We start from the raw sequence: 19,264 nt of genomic DNA, 5'->3' as shown, positions 1-19,264 counted from the left end.
CGTTTAATACTGGCACAGCTAGTAGTTACTGTAATAGTAAACTACAGAAGAGATTGTAACAGGCAATTGCAGAGTAGACAAGCAACCACAGCATGCGGCAACTTAAAGTGGGTCCTACTCCTCTAACTCCAGCCTCTGGACACAAACAATAATGGAGACCTGAATCTTATTGTTTCAGGAAAAAACTAAATGATTCTTTCCAAAGGGAACCTATTAAGAATATTGTACTAATCAAACTAGGGGTATCACTGTATACGTCATACAAAAATCTGAATTAAACCGGTTTTCAAATAATCAGATGTAACTGAGAAATTAAGATTTCAAGCAACATGCTAATTAGCCTCGAAGTGCATTGGGGGCGTGTGCACTTCCAGGCAAATTAGCATCAAACTTCAAAGTTCAATTTCTCAGTTCTTACACGTCAGATTACAAGACATGGCTTATTGTTGTTCTACAATTTATGCAGCCAAAGGACGTTGCTCTTCTAAAATCATCCTCACAGATTCCTTTAAAATGCACAGTGATTTTAGTAAACTCAAGTCCGCTTTAAAAAAAAAAAATAGAAGTTACTTGAAGGCCATGTGCAGTAACAATACCATTCAATGGTTTATTTTATTACATGGTGAGAATACATTAAATCAGTGAACGGGTCAACTGCTAATATAACTGGTAAAGATGGAGAAATGAAGAAACCCAACATGTCCGCTTACTCCGTCCCTGAAATCTGATTTCATGGGACAGTGTGGGCCATTCTTACACATCACATAGCCAATGGTTATATGGCCATCGAAAAGGGTTATTCTCACTGCTCACTTTCACATGAGAAGACAAGCAGGGCAAGTCACTTCACGTCTACTGATACTCGCCAGCTCGAGTGTGCAAGCGGCAAGCAGATAATTACAGACCTGACGTGTTTGCCTTGCTTGCCTTCCAAGGTAATGTTTATCCCTTTAACCTGCTTACACATACCACAGCATGTTGCTTATGTAGAACAGGAAAAAAAAAAAAAAAGACTGTGCATGCTGAAATTCGACATGCCTGATCAATCAGTCTTTCCCAAGACATTTGAGAACAGCTGGAAGGGCCCTTTTAGACATCAAATAGATGATTTAACCAATTAAAATTGAATTCTGAGAGCGTTTAGCTAAATCTATACGCTTTGTAGGAAATGGAAATATCTTTTCAATTCTTAATACTCTTACGGCATATGCATTGGATATGCTGTAAATGCATATCTGAAACAGGACCTTAATCAATATTGAGAATGGGGCCCTTACGCTCAGTAGCAAATAAAAAAAAAAAAAGGTGGATAGAATTTTCATGCAAGTTCCATCCCTTTAAAAGGAGTTGTCCCACAATGGACAAAGATCCAGACATTTGGTTCTCTGCTAATATCTAAAACAGGGGTCCCAATCCCATTACACAACATCATCATTATACAAAAGTATTGAGGAGAATTTTGAATAGATCACTGAGAGCCAAGAAGTTGAATTTGTACTTTATAGAGGACATGTCACTGGATTTTTTTTTTTGTAATTAAAAAAATTAAAAAATTATAATTCAATTTTACCACTTGCAACTGATGTAACCTTGGCAGATTCTGATTTTTCCTTTTGTTCTGTGCCCCTCTGTTCCCTAGTTATGCCACCTTGTAATAAAACATGCCAATTTTCTCTTCCACCAAATAGACGTATACCACAGAACTGATCTTGGGGCGCATCAGAGAAGAAAAAGTAAATGCCCATAGAGAGGTTCTGCAGTATACACTCCGCTATGAAAGGTGAAATTTGTACCATTATTACTACAACATTGAAATGGAGGGACACAAAGAAAAACTGTTCCAGAAACAGTAGAGCAGCAGCAATTAGCAGAAATAGCTTCAATTAAAGAACCCAGTGAAAGGCCCTCTTTAATAGATCAAGAAAACTTTCACTGAAAAAGTAACAGACATTTGAATAACGGACCTAGAAGCCAATCTGCTGGAATAAATGGTTATAAATGAGGCTAGATATTTAGATATTTCAGTATGTTGACATCATTGTATCAATATAAACAAAATTGTCCAAAAAAACATAAATTAAAACTTCATGAGGATGTCAAAAGAGGTCTCAGCATTTTTTTTCTCCTCTCCTAAAGAGGTCTATAATGGTAGTGTAAATGAATTAAAATGCCTACTGATCATTATTCGTCACTCGTTTTCAGCGCCACTCCAGCCCTCTCTCTAGTCTATATGGCCTGAAATCAGAATAATTCTCTCCCACAAGGGCTTCTTAATGTAAGTCTTTGGGGCCTCCTCATTCTGAGTCTCATAGACTTACACTGAAAATGAAGCACTGCACCACACACTGTGGGCCAGGAAAAGCTGGAGAGAGGTCACGTGCGCCAGAAGGAGACCGGAGCGGAGCTGGAAACTGGGGAAGACGGCAATCGGTCAGCATTTTAATACACTTTTACTACATTACATATATAATTAGGAGAGAATAATGAATAAAAATTGTAGAGACATCTTTAAAGAGGAATCTGTCAGCAGAGAAGGACTGTTCAAACCAAGGACAGGCGCTCGGTGCAGCCTTGGTGTGTGCAGCCTTGGTGCGTGCAGCCTTGGTGTGGCCATTAAATTCAGAGCACCTTCCTACCTACTTATTTTCCCGCTATCTCCACTCCCTCTTTTGATTGATTTACAGCTCTGGCTTTATGGAGGCAGAGAAAGGCGTAGAAAAAGGGAAAACAAGTTGGTGGGAAAATGTACTTTGGCCACACCAAGGGTGCACCGAGTGCCTGTACATGGTATAAACAGTCATTCTGGGCCGACAGATTCCTTTTAAGATACTTTCTTTGCACGGTTCTAACCTCTGGTCATCATTTGATACATAGCTGAATGCACTTTTATCATCCTGCAATTCTAAGGCAAATTACACGCAATTGATAGAGAGGAATGTGAGAAAGTTTAATAACAAATTCATGTTTTGTCTTTGGTGCCACCCCAATCTAGACATACAATCTGTGCAGAATACTACAATTGTAGAAAACACATTTGGAATGAGTGACATGGGCCTCTGGAGTTTGGGATTGAATGACAGAAGGATGATCCAAGCAACATATCTACAGCACACGCATGAACTTGCAGCTGCAAACGCTAGGACATCTCAAAGAAGCACTTTTTGATGCAAGCTTCTTTTAGGGCCTGTGACGCACCTCTGCGAGTTTCCCTGAGCCCATCTGTGAACCACAGAGATCTGGCTGCAATGGACGTAAATAAAGAAAGAAAAAGAAAAGTTAAAATAGGATGGGGGAGAACTTAGAGGGTGGAAAAGGAAATGACCAAATGATGAGTGGGGGAGGGGGGAAATTTTATGGTAAGTGGAAAAAGATCCCATGTGAAAAAGGAGGGTTTACACTATGAAGTGTCTGAGGAGAGGGTGTAGCGCAGGTTGGAGGAGGACAGATTTTGGAAAACAGGTTTAGTTGTCTTCTGCTCTAGGATAATTAAATCTTGATTAAGTTTTAGATCAGGCGTAGGAAACTCCAGATCCATAGCTCCACATTCGATCCAAATATTTACATGGAGCTTTTCTTTATTTTTCTCCTGCATTGTACTTTTAAAATTGTAGCGCATGAAAGTTTTAGCTCGTGAATTAAAGTCCTTTAATTAATTGTTGGATGCAGAACCCTTAATTGTACCTACTATGTATGAATAAGAGAAGTCTATCAAATAAAAGGGAAGCCGGTGACATAACGTCTAGTAATGTGGAAGCTATCAGTAGAAATGTGGAAATGAGAGGAGCCGGCATACCCTTTTGACTAATAAAGGTCTGCTACATTTTGTCGATAATATACTGTTGGAACATAGTCTTAGGTTCCCGCACTTTGTGGGCAATTTCTGGCTCTTTGATGGGAAGAATAGCATAATTATTGTATATGAATCTGAATGCTAAACAGGGGCATGTGACGTAGACTGTCACTGCAGAAAAAACTACACTGCTAAAAAAAATAAAGGGAACACTTAAACAACAGAATATAACTCCAAGTAAGTCAAACTTCTGTGAAATCAAACTGTCCACTTAGGAAGTAACACTGTTTAACAATCAATTTCACATGCTGTTGTGCAAATGGAATAGACAACAGATGGAAATTGTTGGCAATTATCAAGACACCCTCAATAAAGGAGTGGTTCTGCAGGTGGGGACCACAGACCACATCTCAGTACCAATGCTTTCTGGCTGATGTTTTGGTCACTTTTGAATGTTGGTTGTGCTTTCACACTCGTGGTAGCATGAGACGGACTCTACAGCCCTCACAAGTGGCTCAGGTAGTGCAGCTCATCCAGGATGGCACATCAATGCGAGCTGTGGCAAGAAGATTTGTTGTGTCTGTCAGCGGTGTCCAGAGGCTAGAGGCGCTACCAGGAGACAGGCCAGTAAACCAGGAGACGTGGAGGGGGCTGTAGGAGGGCAACAACCCAGCAGCAGGACCGCTACCTCAGCCTTTGTGCAAGGAGGAACAGGAGGAGCACTGCCAGAGCCCTGCAAAATGACCTCCAGCAGGCCACAAATGTGCATGTGTCTGCACAAACTGTTAGAAACCGACTCCATGAGGATGGTCTGCGTGCCCAACATCCGCAGATGGGGGTTGTGCTAACAGCCAAACACCGTGCAGGACGCTTGGCATTTGCCACAGAACACCCGGATTGGCAAATTCGCCACTGGCGCCCTGTGCTCTTCACAGATGAAAGCAAGTTCACACTGAGCACATGTGACAGACGTGACAGAGTCTGGAGACGCCGTGGAGAGCGATCTACTGCCTGCAACATCCAACCGGTTTGGCAGTGAGTCAGCAATGGTGTGGGGTGGCATTTCTTTGGAGGGACGCACAGCCCTCCATGTGCTCACCAGAGGTAGCCTGGCTGCCATTAGGTACCGAGATGAGATCCTCAGACCCCTTGCGAGACCATATGCTGGTGCGGTTGGTCCTCGGATCCTCCTAATGCAGGACAATGCCAGACATCATGTGGCTGGAGTGTGTCAGCAGTTTCTGCAAGATGAAGGCATTGGAGCTCTGGACTGGCCCGCCTGTTCCCCAGACCTGAATCCGATTGAACACAACTGGGACATCATGTCTCGAATCCATGCACCAACGTCACGTTGCACCACAGACTGACCAGGAGATGGTGGATGCTTTAGTCTAGGTCTGGGAGGAGATCCCTCAGGAGACCATCGCTGCCTCATCAGGAGTATACCCAGGCGTTGTAGGGAGGTCATACAGGTACGTGGAGGCCACACACAAACTACTGAGCATCATTTCCTTGTTTTGAGGCATTTCCACTGAAGTTGGATCAGCCTGTAATTTGATTTTCCACTTTGATTTTGGGTATAGTTCCAAATCCTGGCCTCCATTGGTTAATAAATTTGATTTCCATTGATTATTTTTGTGCGATTTTGCTGTCAGCACATTCAACTTTGTACAGAACAAAGTATTCAATGAGAATATTTCATTCATTCAGATTTAGGATGTGTTATTTGAGTGTTCCCTTTATTTTTTTGAGCAGTGTATATTCCTATACTATATATTTTATAGGAGTCCCCTTGTATTGAAAAGCACTTTTGAGAAATGATTTTCAGTACTGATGGTTACAAACAAGAAAAATAATATATACCATCCAAAAATATGACACTATTTTGATGTATGCTGGGCCCGTGTTAATGGACATGTTCAGTGTATACTGTATTTTTCAGACTATGAGATGCACCTTTTACCCAAAAATTTTGGGGGAAATGGGTGGTTCATCTTATAGTCCGAATGTAGCTTACCAGGGCGTTGCAGCTGTGGTGGAGCGGAATAACAGGAGGCAGGGTCCCTTCTTCCTCAGGAGACCGGCGGCGGCAGCAGCAGCCCACAGCCGGGCTGAGATGCCAGTCTCTGGCAGCCCACAGCTTCAGGAAAATGGCCACCGGGAAAGCAATACACTCCGCTCTGCCTCACTGTTGACACAAGGCCCGCAGCATTGCACTGCTGGGGCACCTACTTCTCCCACCAGGGCCCGCAGCATTCCTCCACTTCTACCACCGGATTCCTGAGGAAGGGACCATGCCTCCCGTGACCTCGTTCCACTGCCGCCGCCCCCCAGGTAAGATAGCTTAAATTCGGACTGTAAGTCGGACCCCCATCTGCGTCTTATGGTCCGAAAAATATGGTACATAAAAAACATAGTAATGCATGAACACAGCCTGGTAATGGGATCCACCAGAATGCATGGATCATAACAGATCCATTATATTCTTCATGGAAGAAAACATCTGTGAGAAGTCAGAGTAGTCAGACTCTTGGTTAACAGCTGTGTTTAGTAGGTGTAGTGCCATTATTTGACTATCATTTTATTCTAAAGCTCATTTTCCAAAAACTAAAACTCCGGGGACATGCGTCTTGTGAGCAAAATATGGAAGAGTTATTTTGCTCCAAATCAAACTGAAGAGTAGTTAGTACAAGCAGAGAGGTGTGTAGGCATGCAATGGTCAGTAGTGTCATGTGAAGCTTAAAAAAAAAAAAAAAAAAAAAAAAAGTCCAACTCAGGAGCCCATGCAGTTTTTTCCAATTGTGGCTCTATATTAATCTAGTAGCAAACACAGAGCGCAGCCAAGGTGAGGTGATAACAAAGGGTTACAGGGGGCGTATATGAAATACATGTCACCAAAAGGATCAGACAGCTGTTATGGGAACTGGTGTAATTATCATAAGAAAAATAATCATACAGCGTTAGAAATCCCAATGGCACTTCCAAACTTTCCAGAAAGATAAACGTGAAAGAAAAGGACAAAGTGGTCAATGACGTCAAACTGTACAAAAAACCTGCTCCAAGGCTTTGCACATTTGGGAGAATCACATAAAATACACCTGTTACCCTCTATACTATGGAGCATATATTAATAAACCAATATTTAAAATTATTTACTGGTAAATTAAGGGGGCCCATAACATCTGTGAGGCAATAACAGATGGTAGTGAGCCACAGAGTCACCTTCAATAGTGGTTTGGCTCACAGAATCGCGAACTGAGCATCAAGTGCATAGACGGCACAAAGTGTAGACCACTGGTAATGAAGCTTGTATCTAGACAATTCTATGCCACGTTTTAGAACAACTTTTATTAGCCGTTTCTATAAATTATGCAAGTCATGTCAAAACCATCTAGTTATTTTACTCAAGTGCTATATACACCTTTGCAACCATTTTGTTTTTATTTTTCTATTGCAAATAAAAAAAGCAGTTTGCTAATAGCTGTGATTAAAGATTTCTCAAATTATTTATTTATCTCCATGGTAACAGACTACAAACATACCCCATGTAGTCGGATGCTGCAGTCATACTCTCAACTTTTCCCTACTTTATTCTAATCGTCTTAGAGACATACATTAGGAATAAGAAGGAAGTAAATAGAAGACAGAATGACTACAGGAGGAGCTGCCTCAAATGAAGGTCTAGAAGGTGGATATAGCCTTTACAGAAGGTAACACTATTGCAATTATTGGCATCATTTATCGAGAACAGGTCTGAAACATAAGCTACAGTTTTCCCACTAAACGGAAAGAATGGTTGTCTCCTCAGATGTATCCAGATATCTATGGTTAAAGGGAATCTGTCAGCAGGCTTTGCTATGTAGTCTGATAACACATGATGTAGGGGCTGAAACCAGGATTCCAGTGATAGTCACTCACTCAACTGCATGGTGCAGTGTATATAGAATCCTTGCTTTCTCTGCTGTAGATTTAGCAGTGGCTAGAATGCTGCTGTGTAGAACTCTGCCCACAACACTGATTGGCAGCTTTCTGTGTACACAGATTAGATGGACTACCTCGCACATGAGTCCTAGTCCTGCAGTGATAATCTCCTGCTGATAAAACATTGACTGTATTGAAACTATTGAAACTACAACAGTAACCCAGTGACACATCCCTAGAATTATGCTCTCTACCCCTACGTTATGCTGCTCTCAGACTGAATAACAAAATCCTGCTTTACAAATGTAAAGTATTTGAAATTTCCTTTCATAATTGCAAAAATATCTAACAAGTGGTTGTCTTGGTTCTTCACTCAAGATATTTAGTCTCCATAAAAATGTTATAAAAGAACCAATGTGAGTGAAAGGTATCCTCAAAGTTTTGCTAGCCGGGATTACTTAGCAATTGTGATGAGCGAATATACTCGTTACTCGAGATTTCCAGAGCACGCTCGGGTGTCCTCTGAGTATTTTTTAGTGCTCGGAGATTTAGTTTTCATTGCCTCAGCTGAATGATTTACAGCTATTGGCCAGGCTAAGTACATGTGGGGGTTGCCTGGTTGCTAGGGAATCCCCACATGTAATAAAGCGGGCTAGTAGCTGTAAATTATCCAGCTGAGGCGAAGAAAAACAATCTCCGAGCACTAAAAAAAAAAAGACTCGGAGGACCCCCGAGCGTGCTCGGTAAATCTCGAGTAACAAGATCATCACTACTTACCAACACATCTCCCTGCCGTTTCCTTGTTTGCCACTAACAGACTGATAAAAAAGTGTTGTATAGACTACAATAAAAACCTTTGAAACATCAGATACTAGTTAAGCTGGAAATTAATTCTCACTTAAAAGGGTAGGTTCGCACATGTCAAATCTGTTATCGAACTTTCTGTGACTGAAGAACCCAATTCTGCATGGGATCAACTCTGCAGCATGTGTATAGATGTCTAAGAGCCTTAATCAGATGTATTGAACGGTAATAGAAATTTGCCAAAATAAGTTTTTTTACATTTTCTCTCTTTTGCAAAATTTGGGGCACATTAAAATAGCAGTCGCGAGAACCGAGGCATCCATTAGGATTCATTTTTCTCCTATTGATATATTATGGGTCCATCAGCTTTATTCTGGTTACGCCAACTGTCAAAAGTAATGGAAACCTGACTAAGTGTGAACATGGCATAGTGATTGTCTCACTACGACAGCCACTTTTCATACGCCTGTTTCATATGCATTAGGATCTTCTTTATCATTCAGAGCACTGAGCCGCTAAATATCCACGACTCCTGCTCTAGGAGGTCCTCATCCCCTATTCATCTGAAATTCCACAAATTTTTTCTGCAGCCTAGTCAGCCATGTAATTCTCTTGGAGTGATCGAAGCCCACCAGCTGGTCTGATGGACTATCAGAAGTAGGACCCTCAAGAATAAGCTGAAAACCAGGTGTTGACATCATGAGATAACCCCTCTGAAGTGTCACATTGACTAAAGGGACTTTAGCATGCCTTCCTCTGGATCAACACTTATGTTCCAAGGTGATGAATATAAAATATAACATTTTTTCCTAAAAAAAGAACAAGCAACTGCAAGAAAATATTATTCTGCTGATGTGGTTCTCCTGTACAGAACACAGAAATCAACTACAAGGGTGTACGACTGATTGATGGGCTCCAGGCATTGCTAGGTAAAAATCCATTTCTCAAGTCATGTGTTGAAAGTCATGCGACTGGATGCAAACTATTCTCCATACGCAAAAATCAACCACAAGTCTGGGGAAAATTTAAGGTTTGCTGTCATGATCTCCATGGCCAGAGAACTAGCATAAGCCTCAATAGGAACAAGCTCTTGGAAGATGTAACTGTACTGACCATGAACTAAACCTACCGCATCATCTAGAAGTAGCCAGGTAGCATGTCCTACTTTTTATCCCTATATGCCCAGCGCCGGCCGGAGAACTAAATAATGCTAGCAGAGGGAAATATAAGACCTGACTCACCTCTAGAGAAATGCCCAAAAAGGAGACAGAAGCCCCCCACATATATTGGCGGTGATATGAGATGAAACAACAAACGCAGCAGGAAAATAGTTTTAGCAAATTTGAGGTCCGCTTTCTAGATAGCAGAAGACAGAAAGCATACTTTCATGGTCAGTAGAAAACCCTAACAAAACACATCCAGAAATTACTTTAGGACTCTGGCAGTAACTCATAATACCAGAGTGGCAATTCCTGATCAACAAGAGCTTTCCAGACACAGTAACGAAACTGCAGCTGTGAACTGGAACCAAAATACAAAAACAAAACATGGACGAATGTCCAACTTATCTAGTAGATGTCTGGGAGCAGGAACAAGCACAGAGAGGCTTCTGATAACATTGATGACCGGCAAGCATCTAACAGAGAAGCCAGGTTATATAGCGACACCCAGATCTAATCAGAACAGGTGAACAGGGAAGATGATGTCACAAGTTCAATTCCACCAGTAGCCACCGGGGGAGCCCAGAATCCAAATTCACAACAGTACCCCCCCCTCAAGGAGGGGGCACCGAACCCTCACCAGAACCACCAGGGCGATCAGGATGGGCCCTATGAAAGGCACGAACCAGATCAGAGGCATGAACATCAGATGCAGTGACCCAAGAATTATCCTCCTGGCCGTATCCCTTCCACTTGACCAGATACTGGAGTCTCCGTCTGGAAACACGGGAGTCTAGGATTTTTTCCACAACGTACTCCAACTCACCCTCAACCAACACCGGAGCAGGAGGCTCAACGGAAGGCACAACCGGTGCCTCATACCTGCGCAATAACGACCGATGAAAAACGTTATGAATAGAAAAGGATGCAGGGAGGTCCAAACGGAAGGAAACAGGGTTAAGAATCTCCAATATTTTATACGGACCGATGAACCGAGGCTTAAACTTAGGAGATGAGACCCTCATAGGGACAAAACGAGAAGACAACCACACCAAATCTCCAACACAAAGCCGAGGACCAACACGACGGTGACGGTTGGCAAAAAGCTGAGTCTTCTCCTGGGACAACTTTAAATTGTCCATCACCTGCCCCCAGATATGATGCAATCTCTCCACCACCGCATCCACTCCAGGACAATCCGAGGATTCCATCTGACCGGAGGAAAATCGAGGGTGGAACCCCGAATTACAGAAAAACGGGGACACCAAAGTGGCAGAGCTGGCCCGATTATTGAGGGCGAACTCCGCCAATGGCAAAAAAGCAACCCAATCATCCTGGTCAGCAGACACAAAACACCTCAGATATGTCTCCAGGGTCTGATTAGTCCGCTCGGTCTGGCCATTAGTCTGAGGGTGAAAAGCAGACGAAAAAGACAAATCTATGCCCATCCTAGCACAGAATGCCCGCCAAAATCTAGACACAAATTGGGTTCCTCTGTCAGAAACGATATTCTCAGGAATACCATGCAAACGAACAACATTTTGAAAAAACAGGGGCACCAACTCAGAAGAAGAAGGCAATTTGGGCAGGGGAACCAAATGGACCATCTTAGAAAAACGGTCACACACCACCCAGATGACAGACATCTTCTGAGAAACAGGCAGATCTGAAATAAAATCCATCGAGATGTGTGTCCAAGGCCTCTTAGGAATAGGCAAGGGCAACAATAATCCACTAGCCCGAGAACAACAAGGCTTGGCCCGAGCACAAACGTCACAAGACTGCACAAAGCCTCGCACATCTCGTGACAGGGAAGGCCACCAGAAGGATCTTGCCACCAAATCCCTGGTACCAAAAATTCCAGGATGACCTGCCAATGCAGAAGAATGTACCTCAGAGATGACTCTACTGGTCCAATCATCAGGAACAAACAACCTATCAGGCGGACAACGATCCGGTCTATCCGCCTGAAACTCCTGCAAGGCCCGCCGCAGGTCTGGAGAAACGGCTGACAAGATAACTCCCTCCTTAAGAATACCTGTGGGGTCAGAGTTGCCGGGTGAATCAGGCTCAAAACTCCTAGAAAGGGCATCCGCCTTAACATTCTTAGAACCCGGTAGGTACGATACCACAAAATTAAACCGAGAGAAAAATAATGACCAGCGCGCCTGTCTAGGATTCAGGCGCCTGGCGGTCTCAAGATAGATCAAATTTTTGTGGTCAGTCAATACCACCACCTGATGTCTGGCCCCCTCGAGCCAATGGCGCCACTCCTCAAACGCCCACTTCATGGCCAAAAGCTCCCGATTCCCAACATCATAATTCCGCTCAGCGGGCGAAAATTTACGGGAAAAGAAGGCACAAGGCCTCATCACGGCGCAGTCAGAACTTTTCTGCGACAACACTGCCCCAGCCCCGATCTCAGAAGCGTCGACCTCAACCTGAAAAGGAAGAGTCACATCAGGCTGACGCAACACAGGGGCAGAAGAAAAACGGCACTTAAGCTCCTGAAAGGCCTCCACAGCATCAGGGGACCAATTAGCAACATCAGCACCCTGTCTAGTCAAATCGGTCAATGGCTTAACGACATCCGAAAAACCAGAAATAAATCGACGATAAAAGTTGGCAAAGCCCAAAAATTTCTGAAGACTTTTAAGAGAAGAGGGCTGCGTCCAATCACAAATAGCTTGAACCTTGACAGGATCCATCTCAATGGAAGAGGGAGAAAAAATATATCCCAAAAAGGAAATTCTCTGAACCCCAAAAACGCACTTAGAACCCTTGACACACAGAGAATTAGACCGCAAAACCTGAAAAACCCTCTTAACTTGCCGGACATGAGAGTCCCAATCATCCGAAAAAATCAGAATATCATCCAGATACACTATCATAAATTTATCCAAAAAATCGCGGAAAATATCATGCATAAAGGACTGGAAGACTGAAGGGGCATTAGAAAGACCAAAAGGCATCACCAAATACTCAAAGTGGCCCTCGGGCGTATTAAATGCGGTTTTCCACTCATCCCCCTGCCTGATCCGCACCAAATTATACGCCCCACGGAGATCAATCTTAGAGAACCACTTGGCCCCCTTTATGCGAGCAAACAAATCAGTCAGCAACGGCAATGGGTATTGATATTTAACCGTGATTTTATTCAAAAGCCGATAATCAATACATGGTCTCAAAGAGCCGTCTTTTTTTGACACAAAGAAAAAACCGGCTCCTAAGGGAGATGACGATGGACGAATATGTCCCTTTTCCAAGGACTCCTTTATATATTCTCGCATAGCAGTATGTTCAGGCACAGACAGATTAAATAAACGACCCTTTGGGTATTTACTACCCGGAATTAAATCTATAGCACAATCGCACTCACGGTGCGGAGGTAGCGAACCCAGCTTGGGTTCTTCAAAGACGTCACGATAATCAGACAGGAACTCAGGGATTTCAGAGGGAATAGATGATGAAATGGACACCAAAGGTACGTCCCCATGAGTCCCCTTACATCCCCAGCTCAACACAGACATAGCTCTCCAGTCAAGGACTGGGTTGTGAGACTGCAGCCATGGCAATCCTAGCACCAAATCATCATGTAGATTATACAGCACCAGAAAACGAATAGTCTCCTGGTGATCCGGATAAATACACATAGTCACTTGTGTCCAGTATTGTGGTTTATTATTAGCCAATGGGGTGGAGTCAATCCCCTTCAGAGGAATAAGAGTCTCCAAAGGCTCTAAATCATACCCACAACGATTGGCAAAGGACCAATCCATAAGACTCAAAGCGGCGCCAGAGTCGATATAGGCGTCCGTAGTAATAGATGACAAAGAGCAAATCAGGGTCACAGACAAAATAAATTTAGACTGTAAAGTGCCAATGGGAACGGATTTATCAAGCTTTTTAGTACGCTTAGAGCATGCTGATATAACATGAGTAGAATCCCCACAATAGAAACACAACCCATTTTTCCGTCTAAAATTCTGCCGCTCGCTTCTGGACAGAATTCTATCACACTGCATGTTTTCTGGCGTCTTCTCAGTGGACACCGCCAGATGGTGCACTGGTTTGCGCTCCCGCAGACGCCTATCGATCTGAATGGCCATTGTCATGGACTCATTCAGACTTGCAGGCACAGGGAACCCCACCATAACATCCTTAATGGCATCAGAAAGACCCTCTCTGAAAGTAGCCGCCAAGGCACACTCATTCCACTGAGTAAGCACAGACCATTTACGGAATCTTTGGCAGTAAATTTCAGCTTCATCTTGCCCCTGCGATAGGGACATCAAAGTTTTTTCTGCCTGAAGTTCCAAATGAGGTTCCTCATAAAGCAAGCCCAAGGCCAGAAAAAACGCATCCACATTGCGCAACGCAGGATCCCCTGGTGCCAATGCAAAAGCCCAATCTTGAGGGTCGCCGCGGAGCAAGGAAATCACAATCCCAACCTGCTGTGCAGGGTCTCCAGCAGAACGAGATTTCAGGGACAAAAATAACTTACAATTATTTCTAAAATTCTGAAAGCTAGATCTATTCCCTGAGAAGAATTCCGGCAAAGGAATTCTCGGCTCTGATACCGGAGCATGAACAACAAAATCTTGCAAACTTTGTACTTTCGTGGCGAGATTATTCAAACCTGCAGTTACACTCTGTAGATCCATTATAGACAGGTGAACATAGAGCCATTCAAAGATTAGAAGGAGAGAGAAAAAAAAGAAAGACTGCAGCATAGACAGACTGGCAAGTGATCCAATTAAGAGCACACTAACTACTAGAGAAAAAAAAAAAAAAAAAAATTTTCAGCAGACTTCTTATTTCTCTCCTTTCTCAGCCAAGGATTTTAACCCTTTAGTGGGCCGGTCAAACTGTCATGATCTCCATGGCCAGAGAACTAGCATAAGCCTCAATAGGAACAAGCTCTTGGAAGATGTAACTGTACTGACCATGAACTAAACCTACCGCATCATCTAGAAGTAGCCAGGTAGCATGTCCTACTTTTTATCCCTATATGCCCAGCGCCGGCCGGAGAACTAAATAATGCTAGCAGAGGGAAATATAAGACCTGACTCACCTCTAGAGAAATGCCCAAAAAGGAGACAGAAGCCCCCCACATATATTGGCGGTGATATGAGATGAAACAACAAACGCAGCAGGAAAATAGTTTTAGCAAATTTGAGGTCCGCTTTCTAGATAGCAGAAGACAGAAAGCATACTTTCATGGTCAGTAGAAAACCCTAACAAAACACATCCAGAAATTACTTTAGGACTCTGGCATTAACTCATAATACCAGAGTGGCAATTCCTGATCAACAAGAGCTTTCCAGACACAGTAACGAAACTGCAGCTGTGAACTGGAACCAAAATACAAAAACAAAACATGGACGAATGTCCAACTTATCTAGTAGATGTCTGGGAGCAGGAACAAGCACAGAGAGGCTTCTGATAACATTGTTGACCGGCAAGCATCTAACAGAGAAGCCAGGTTATATAGCGACACCCAGATCTAATCAGAACAGGTGAACAGGGAAGATGATGTCACAAGTTCAATTCCACCAGTAGCCACCGGGGGAGCCCAGAATCCAAATTCACAACAGTTTGCCTTTTTACAGTGATCAGACCTGCTGATATAAGCACTTTCCACTTCAAATAATATCTTGTATAAAAGGTACATAAAATAGGACTTAAAGAAGTCTTTTGTATTCGTGGCGGTAGCAACACTACTAAAGCTTCAATTTGCTGACATTTTTAGTTTTTCTTTCCAAATTGATGCTGTTTGCATATTACTTGGCAGCAATTTTGTATTAGTGTATTACAAAAAAAAGGAAAGATGCTAAACTCAATTTTTTATCTTTCAATGAATGCAATAAGTATGTAATGTCAGCTTGTGTGTAAATGTGTTTGACTCACACTCTAAACTTGTCACTTTATTCTCAGAGTCTTGGATAATTTTGTGAGATTCTACGTTATTTATTTATATAAGATTTGGTAGTGATTCTAAACAGCTCATGTTATGTGGGTGATGTGTATGATAATATGGACATATTCAACCAGCTCAAGCCCTGGCCATACTGCCCTTTTCTGTAGAAATTTTTCTATGGTGGACATTTTCTTTTCTATAGGGGTGAGGCTGGAAACAGGAATTCCAACTAGTTTTAAGTTTTTAATTTGTTTTCTTTGTTTGGTTTTTTTTGTCACGCTTTGCTTTATGTATTTTACACACTGTGCCCCCATATGGTCTTAGAAGACCTTTGGGAGGCATTAGAACACACTAATAGATTTATTTTATTTATGATTTCCACTGTAACTGGGGCTGGTATATTAACCCCAGTTACAGGAAGGAGAAAAATCAGCAGATGCTGCCAATCACAGCGCAGCAGCTGATCTAGCCGTCTAGCAGTATTACATGCTGCTGAGTAGTGATTGGCAGTGTCAGAGTCAGAAGTGATAGTGCGCGCCCCCAAAAGGCACTGAAGAAACGCCCAGTTACACTTAAAGCAGAGATTTCACATACTGTGCACCATGAAGGGCAAATGTGAATATCTCTGATGGAGCGGCTCAGCGTAAAAGGAAAAAAGTGCCAGAGGAGTTAGGGGAATGCAATGGTTTCTACAAGGTATTTCACACGATTTTTTGAGCAAGTCCTCTTTCGTCACAAACAAAAAAAAAAAAGAAAAAATGTTGCCAGTCCCTTAAAACAAAACTCAGTTTTCAAGGGTATTATTAATAGTTTTGAGTTCCTTAGATTCCCCTATAGAAAAGTCTGTTGAAATATGTGGAGCCCCTGAACACCAAGTAAGAGGTGTTCTGAAAATCTGATACAGTAACGTAAGAGATGTTTATACTGCTAGATAGTTAACAAGCATTGTTCTAAAAAGCTTGTTTCACAATTACTTTCAGTGTAAACCGGCTGCCAATGACCTGATGAAGGAGCAAAACATTCATTGGGTGAAATTATCATTTCTGCAGCACAAAAGATGATCGTTCTCGGCGGTGCATAGTTCTGCTGTAAAGAGGACTCGCGCTGCCAATAACTATGGCCGCTTATGAGCACTGAGCAGCCTTTTATATGCTCAGTGAGCATAGTATACTTTGGTCTGACTCATTCATATGGTCGGTAAGAATTTACCGGTCGGCAGTCGCATCATGCCTTTGGGCAGTCTGTGTAAACATAGCTTTAAAAACAGAAAAAAAAGTCACCTAGCAATAATATGTAACTGACGTATCTGGTGTAAATGTCTGTTATCCTGATTGTATGTAAACCTAGTGTTTTTATCTAAGAATGTGTGGTCCTCAAGAAGACATCCATAGAGAAGAATTGAGGACCAAGACTAGATTTACATAGAAAGGGCCATTTCTCAGGAACAAAAGAAAAACAATGGCAGATTCAGGTGAACAGTGGCATTTATACCATGGAAATATTTATAGTAAGTCACAGGTCCTCTTTAAAGGGGTTGTCCAGCCTTGGGCTACAAGTGTGCAGCCACTTTATGTTACTGCAGACTCGAGAATCCTCAAGCACTCTGAGGATTATCCGATGCCTCCACTGGAAGGGTAGCAAGTATGTGATTTGAATAAATAAGGTCACATGCCAACTAGACGTATTCAGCAAGTGTATTGAGCGAGATCGGACAAGTCAAGTCGGAATGTGGCCAGAAGTATGCAAATTGCATACTTGTAGTCACATGAGCGTCTCTCCCTGCACGAACACCAGAGAATACTCACAGTGCATGCGAGGATTCACAAAACTGCAGTCACATCAAGTGACAGTAGAATTGTAGGCTAAGGCAAGACACCCCTTCTAACAGCAGTCACAGTTTGAGGGAAGTGATAATTTAATCTTATGATACCAAAACTGAAGTTCGAAAAAAAAAAAGATCATGTCTATCAACCCTGCATGTCAGTGTTAATCCAGAGGAAGGCAAAACAGATCTCTAACCTCCTTAAGGGGATAACCAAACACTTCCAATTTCCTCCTCCCAGCAGCTCAATATCCATATGTTTCCATAGAGCAGTCTATGAACCTGTACACTGTACCTGCCAAATACCTAGGACTTCATTTGATCACTTCTAGCCTTGCTTTAAATTTCTACAATTTGCTTTTTGTTTTTAACAAGACAATACAAGGAAGGAGATATTTTATAGCCAGTTCCATAATACGTGATCTATTTTTTATTTTTTTTAAACACACTATAATATAAAAAAATAAAAATGGATCAGTCTGTGGGACATAATTTTAATATTTTTTTTTTGTTGAGCAATCATTTCTGCTGTACAAGCTCACCAGGCTACATGTGGTGGTTTATAAAATGTAGAACAAACATTTTCATATGGGAGAGATACGGTAATCTGTGAGAAGAGCAAAAGAAGCTGAATCCGCATGATAAACGCTCGCTAGGTCTACAGCTGGCAATAAACATGTCACCTCCTCCAACAGCTAGATCATTTTTTCAGCTTACGGAAAATGCTACAATGCATTGTATATCTTTTCCCCTGAAATTCAGCTAAAGACAGAATATGAAGCGCAAGTCTCTACCCTTCTCTCAGAAAGACAGGGTGTATATCAACGATACTCACAGTGAATTCTCCCGTCACAGCATCAAAGCCAACATGGATGGTGTGCTCAAAGTCTGAAGGAAGGGAGATCTCCGGGCGTTCCTTCTCTTTCTTTTTGTTGGCTGAAGACAAGAATTAACAAAAAATACGAATTAGAATAATAAACAATTCTACTATAATGCAATCTCTTCACAAAGTATATTCTGTAGACCATATACAGTCAATAGATGTGTGAATTGATACAAATCAAAAATGTCACATTTTTCTGAATTTGCTGTTCCTGGCGAATTTAACCCCTTAGTGACAGAGCCAATTTGGTACTTAATGACCGAGCCAATTTTTACAATTCTGACCACTGTCACTTTATGAGGTTATAACTCTGGAACACTTTAACAGATCCCGCTGATTCTGAGATTGTTTTTTCGTGACATATTGTACTTCATGTTAGTGGTAACATTTCTTCGATATTACTTGTGATTTTTTATGAAAAAAATAGAAATACGGCAAAAAAATTAAAAAATTTAGCAATTTTCAAACTTTGTATTTTTATTCCCTTAAATCAGAGAGATATGTCACAAAAAATAGTTAATAAATAACATTTCCCACATGTCTACTTTACATCAGCACAATTTTGGAAACAAAATTTTTTTTTGTTAGGGAGTTATAAGGGTTAAAAGTTGACCAGCAATTTCTCATTTTTACAACATCATTTTTTTTTTTAGGGACCACATCAATTTGAAGTCATTTTGAGGGGTCTATATGATAGAAAATAACCAAGTGTGACACCATTCTAAAAACTGCACCCCTCAAGGTGCTCAAAACCACATTCAAGAAGTTTATTAACCCTTTACGTGCTTCACAGGTACTGAAACAATGTGGAAGGAAAAAATGAACATTTAACTTTTTTTGCAAACATTTTACTTCAGAACCATTTTTTTTTTATTTTCACAAGTGTAAAAACAGAAATTTAACCATAAATTTTGTTGTGCAATTTCTCCTGAATACGCCGATAACCCATATGTGGGGGTAAACC

The 19,264-nt window shown here is 41.9% G+C and overlaps 1 protein-coding gene across 7 annotated transcripts in view; it reads right to left on the bottom strand.

Annotated features, from left to right (window-relative positions):
• PAK3 (p21 (RAC1) activated kinase 3) overlaps nucleotides 1-19,264 on the bottom strand; it is a 208,012-nt gene that overhangs the window by 41,895 nt on the left and 146,853 nt on the right. For 3 of the 7 annotated variants that reach the window (XM_077285158.1, XM_077285156.1, XM_077285157.1), the window contains 2 exons: nucleotides 18,253-18,353; nucleotides 3,196-3,219 (listed from right to left, as the gene is read on the bottom strand). In XM_077285158.1, coding sequence (XP_077141273.1) covers nucleotides 3,196-3,219; nucleotides 18,253-18,353 — 125 coding nt within the window. Of the gene's footprint in view, nucleotides 1-3,195; nucleotides 3,241-6,746; nucleotides 6,930-18,252; nucleotides 18,354-19,264 lie in introns of those variants that run through there. The other 4 variants (XM_077285159.1, XM_077285161.1, XM_077285160.1 and 1 more) reach the window with 2 other exon arrangements.

This window comes from Ranitomeya variabilis, chromosome 2, assembly GCF_051348905.1.
Source record: "Ranitomeya variabilis isolate aRanVar5 chromosome 2, aRanVar5.hap1, whole genome shotgun sequence".
Taxonomy (NCBI): domain Eukaryota; kingdom Metazoa; phylum Chordata; class Amphibia; order Anura; family Dendrobatidae; genus Ranitomeya; species Ranitomeya variabilis.
This window is presented reverse-complemented; position numbering and strand designations above follow the sequence as displayed.